This window comes from Triticum urartu, chromosome 1A, assembly GCF_056163025.1.
Source record: "Triticum urartu cultivar PI428250 chromosome 1A, HENAU_Tu73, whole genome shotgun sequence".
NCBI classification, from domain to species: Eukaryota; Viridiplantae; Streptophyta; class Magnoliopsida; order Poales; family Poaceae; genus Triticum; species Triticum urartu.
In genome coordinates, this window is record NC_141873.1 from 385,451,272 (window position 1) to 385,456,525 (window position 5,254).

Sequence of the window (5,254 nt, forward strand, 5' to 3'; positions counted from 1 at the left end):
TTGCAAAAAGTGTAGGGAAAATATAAAACGGCTATAACTTTTCCATACGATGTCAGAAAAAAACGTATAATATATTAAAAAATTCAGCACGAAAATCCGCATCCGATGGAGACAACCTATGGCCTGTTTGGAATTTTTTAGAATTCTCAAATTCCAAAAGGAAAAAACGATATGGTCAAATTTCAGTTTTTAAAAAAAAAATTGATTAAATCTGGTCAAACTACTTATTCAAGAAGTATTAATGTTACTACATAATTATTCAAGAATATTAGTATTACTAAATAATTATTTCAATTTTTTGAATTTTGGTCAAATCTGGTCAAACTATGGTCAAACTTATTCAAGAAATATTAGCGTTACTAAATAATTACTGTTTTTTAGAATAATAGTTTCAAACTCAAACGGTGAAATGTGTGACTTCATGCTCAAACTAAACTCCTGAGGGTTAATAGGATTAACATCTTACTATTGTCAGGAAAACAACAAGTGCAGACTTGGAAACGAAGGAGAATAGAACCCGAAAGTTAAACGTGCTCAGGCTGGAGTAGTGAGAGGGATGAGTGACCGGTCGGGAAGTTAGATGATTTGGAATGAGTGATCCACATTTGAGCAGTTAAGAGAGGTGATTAGAGACTAAATCATCAAATAATTCAGAAAAATTAAAAATCAAAAAAAAAAATTAAAAAAATTCCAAAATTTTCAAAAAAAATCTTTAGTACCGGTTGGTAACACCCACCAACCGGTACTAAAGGTCCCCCATACCAGGGCGTGAGCTCACATCACGTGGTGGCACTTTAGCGCCGGTTCGTGCCGAACCGGTACTAAAAGGGGGGGGGGGGGCCTTTAGTGCCCACACTTTAGTGCCGGTTCCATAACCGGCACTAAAGGCCCTTACAAATCGGTTTTAAAACTCCGTTTTCTACTAGTGACAAGTGCCGTCGAGGTTGATCTTGACATGTACATTTGTCTCCTTAGTTACCCTCTTGACCTTTCCCAGCCTAGACGATACTGAAAACATTGAACAGTAAGAGATAGCTAGTAGGGAAGCTGAACAGCGGTGAGTTCGTCAATCATAAAAGAGGTACAAACCACTATGGAGTCCTCGGGTGTCATCGGAGAGTCATTCCCGCCGACGCTGGTGGCAGCCATGAAAGGCGACCTCAGGCGAAGCGATCGTCCGTATAGCCCGCGGGGAACGCGACCACGCTCTGCACTGGTTGGCGGCGTCTGCGTCGCCTGTGGGGATCCGTGGCGGCGGCGGGCATGTTGCCGTACCGGTACGGGGCACGGCCATGCGGCGGCGGGGCGAGGCCTACGACGGAGTAACTGCCGCAGCTGCAGAGCTCGACCTCCTCGGCGTTCGAGGACTTGTCCACGTCGGAGGCTGTGGAGGTGCTCCCGTATGCGGCGCGCAGCGGCACCGACGCGCGTAGCACGTGGCCGCTCCTGAACTTCTCCGGCGGTGTCATGAGGCCGTCGCTGCCTGCTCACCTTCCGCACCAACTTGAGCGCGACCTGGTCCAGGCCCTTCGTGAAAAACATCGCCGGCATCCAAATCCCCAGCCGTCCTGGCACACCACCAACAAATCCACACACCAAATCAGCGAGACACCCAAATGCCGCGGCCATAAAATCGCAGCGACCGAAAGGAAAGACTGGCGCATATGGAGAGTTGTATACGGAGAGTTTGATTAGAAGGAAAGTGTTATATTAGACGGAAAGTATTGATATTTTGTCATTTCCTTCGTTGATTGGTGTTCGCTGATTAGAAGGAAAGTGTTGATTAGAAGGAAAGAGTTTTGATCTTTGATCGTTCGCTGATCTTTATCTCTACTACTATTAAACAAGCAAACATATTTTTCATTATGCCCACCCAGGTAAACATACACAAGGAAAAACAAGACAAACTACCACCCCAAGATTAGGCATCTAACCGTCCAGATTAAAGTCAGGCCTCACCTGTGTGCGTTTAGCAATTTAGAATAGCGGACAAAACTCTGCCATCGATCGAACAGTTCTACATCCCCGCAAAAAAAATTCAAGCCAATCAATCTCTTCTCTACTTACTATTAAACAAGCAAACATATTCTTCACTATACCCACCCAGGTAAACGTACACAGGGAAAAACAAGACAAACTACCACCCCAAGATTAGGCATCTAACCGTCCAGATTAAAGTCAGGCCCCACCTGTGTGCGTTTAGCAATTTAGAATAGCGGACAAAACTCTGCCATCGATCGAACAGTTCTACCTCCCCGCAAAAAAAATTCAAGCCAATCAATTACAGAAAAACAGCCACAATTACGGCAATTGATACGTCTGCCTCACAACAAACGGCTAAACTTACGGGAATCAACTCGATCTTCCTGCCTTTGCCCGCCCGGACGTACGTCGCAGCCGCCCAGCCTGTCCTGCGCCATCGCCGCCATGCGCAGCGGACGACGCCCGCGCCGACGAGCTTCTAGCCAACGCAGATGCAGACTATCCTCTTGTGCGCAGTATGTGGCCAGTTCCATCCCAGTTAATCTCGATGTCTTTCTTCGATGTCGAAGTTCAAACGCACATTGCAGTGAGACGTCGGCGCCGCCAAGCCACTGTTGCGCCATCGCCGTCCAGCGAGTGTTGGCCATCACTGCCTTCCGCAGCCGACGACGTCGGTGCCAACCAAGTCCTCAGCCAACGCACCTGCCTGCACAAGGGAAATTCTATTTAGCAAATATGTGTGTACTTCATTGCTTCCCTAATCCCTGTCAAATTTGCATCTTTATAACAATGTTCTTCACTGTTTTGCATATTTACAACAGTGTGCTGATCAATGCATAACTTTTGGGCAAACCATAATAGATCTACCTCTTGTGACTTCAGCATGAATTTTAACGATGCATCAAACTGGAGCCCTCCATCATGTTGTTTTATATTCGAATATGTATGACTGAATGAATAAAACCCTGTATGATCTATTTATAACCCAGTCCAAGAGAGAGAAGAAGAAAGTCCCAGTCCAAGAATATGAAACCAACTCATTTGTTTTAACAATATAGTATTTTGTTTTAACATTCAGGCTCTATGGATGATGAATCTGTGTCCACTTGGCATGTAAATGAACCTATTCAGGACATAGTCAAACTTAGCATGTAAATGATCTATTAAGGACACAGTCATTCTCTTGTTGATAGTTCTTGGAGGATTTTGGTCAAGGAAGTGAAATACCTGGATTGGGTTTTTCTTCTCCACTCTCAAGTTCCCCATGATGTGCATTTTCTTCCCGGGCAAGACTGCTTGTAGAACATCTGAAAAGGACAGAATAACGTCTCTCAGGAAAATATGGTGGTAACTGAAACAAGGCAGCGTTCAAATGATCCAAACAATAGTCATGATTTTCAGCACACTAAAAAGGCAACAACAGGTTTATGACTGAAACAAGTGTAAATCCTAGAAGACCAGGACCTCTGTTATCTAAATAGATGAAGAAAAGGGCCTTAAGAGCCCTTTCGTGCATATGTTGCACTAGTCACATTATCCAATGCATCTAACAATGAGCTTTCTGGAAACTTGATGGTGTTTAGGAAATTATACAGTATTACAAGCCGAACGATGTAAGAATGCTCAGTGCAGCTCCGAGATAACAAACAGTAAGTTGCAATTGTTATGCTGTTTTTAACTACAAAAACACTCATCAGGTAAATAGCAACACTCATCCGGCACGGGAATTAATCGTGAAGACCTCACTGCTATGGTTAGTTATTAGCCCCACTGCCTCATCTTTTGATAAGACGATTTATGTTGTTTTTTGCTTGTGATGCTAATGCTTTGTTGCTTTGTCATTTATTCATGCAATAGCTGAAAGTACTGGAAAATGTATTCCAATTTGCATCGCTTCACATGGAACTAATATCTAATAAGTGGAGACATATGGGTACACCTTCCTACCTATGTTTTTTGTATGTCCCCATTAATCATATTACAAAGGAAGTGTCCGCAATTAAGAATTGTGTAGTACCAAATGAGAGTAGATGATATCATCAGCAGACTACTCATCCATCATGTCAACCTACAATAGGCAGACTTTGAACAAACACATTAAATTTAACAAAGTAGACAATTTGATGATAGCTAATTCTCTCAAGCAATTATTTCAGTCAAAGTTCAGTATGCACACAACTATGTTCAGTTCACGCAAGATTTAGACAAAAAGCAGTCACATATACATATCCTAATGGGGATCTCGGATTCCTGACCGTCTACGAAGTACGCTGAGCAGGGGGTACCCACGAACGGACGCGGCGGCGCTCGTTGTTGCTGGGACGGCGTGAAGTAGGGGGCATCGATGGCCTCCTCCGGCCGTAGTAGAGGTGGGGAGCCTCTGCCGGATCCCTCCAAGGCTGCCCGATGGTCGGTGCCGACGACCCGTTGGAGGCAAAACTCATCCATGGCGGCTGGAGCGGAGCCGTGGCTGCGGACTAGGCTGGTGGCCGCGAACGCGTTCGTCGCGGGGCTGGAGAGCGATGGGGAAAAGGGAAGCGAGGTGGAAGCCGTAGGCGGCAGATCCGGGCTGCGTGAAGAGACCGCCATGGACCGGCGCAGCGGCAGGGGGGTGGGGGAGGGGACATAGATCAGCGGCAGGGGAAGGGCGGCCGCCATGGACCAGGCAGGGGTGGGTGTTCGTCTCGCCGCCGATGGGGATGTAGTGGAAGAGGGGCGAACATGTTCTGTGAGGGAGAGAGGAGCTTATCCACCTGTGTAGTGAGGGAGTTGAGTGTTTGCTCCGGTTGTCCGATTTCTTTTTTTTACGGCAAGTGTTTACAAATCTGGTTCGGTCATATATCAATGGTTGATCTCGAGGCCAACTCCAACGCACAACCTCAAACGGACATCCGTTTTGTCTGAATTTTGTCCGTTTGAGATGGCAATAAGGTCATGTCCGTCTGAATTTGTGTTTGCGCCGGCCAGGCACCCAACGCAGGACGCATTCCAAACAGACAGCTTGGGCCCACAACTCATGTAGCACACGCAGTCGCGCCTCGCCGCTCGTAGTCGCACCGTCGTCGCCAGTGGCCATGTCGCGACGCCCGCAGAAGCACCGTTGTTGTGCCCCGCAGAGCCCGCAGCTGCGCCACCCTGCCGCCCGCAGCGCACGCCGTCACCCTGTCGCGCCTCGCCAGAGCACCGGCCCGCCCGCAACCTCCTCGCCTTGCTCCGGCCACGTCCCGCACCTGTAGAGCCCCGACCGTGCCCAGTCTGCGAATGGAGTAGA

The 5,254-nt window shown here is 47.1% G+C and overlaps 1 protein-coding gene across 1 annotated transcript; it reads right to left on the reverse strand.

The window, feature by feature from the left end:
• Positions 1 to 2,126: 2,126 nt before the first annotated feature.
• LOC125524231 (uncharacterized) lies at positions 2,127 to 4,758 on the reverse strand. Its single transcript, XM_087522243.1, has 3 exons — positions 4,239 to 4,758; positions 3,211 to 3,290; positions 2,127 to 2,689 (listed from the first exon to the last, which is right to left on the reverse strand). The coding sequence occupies exons 1-3, from the start codon at positions 4,639 to 4,641 to the stop codon at positions 2,630 to 2,632; spliced, it is 543 nt and encodes a 180-aa protein (XP_087378369.1). The 5' UTR covers positions 4,642 to 4,758; the 3' UTR covers positions 2,127 to 2,629.
• Positions 4,759 to 5,254: the final 496 nt, after the last annotated feature.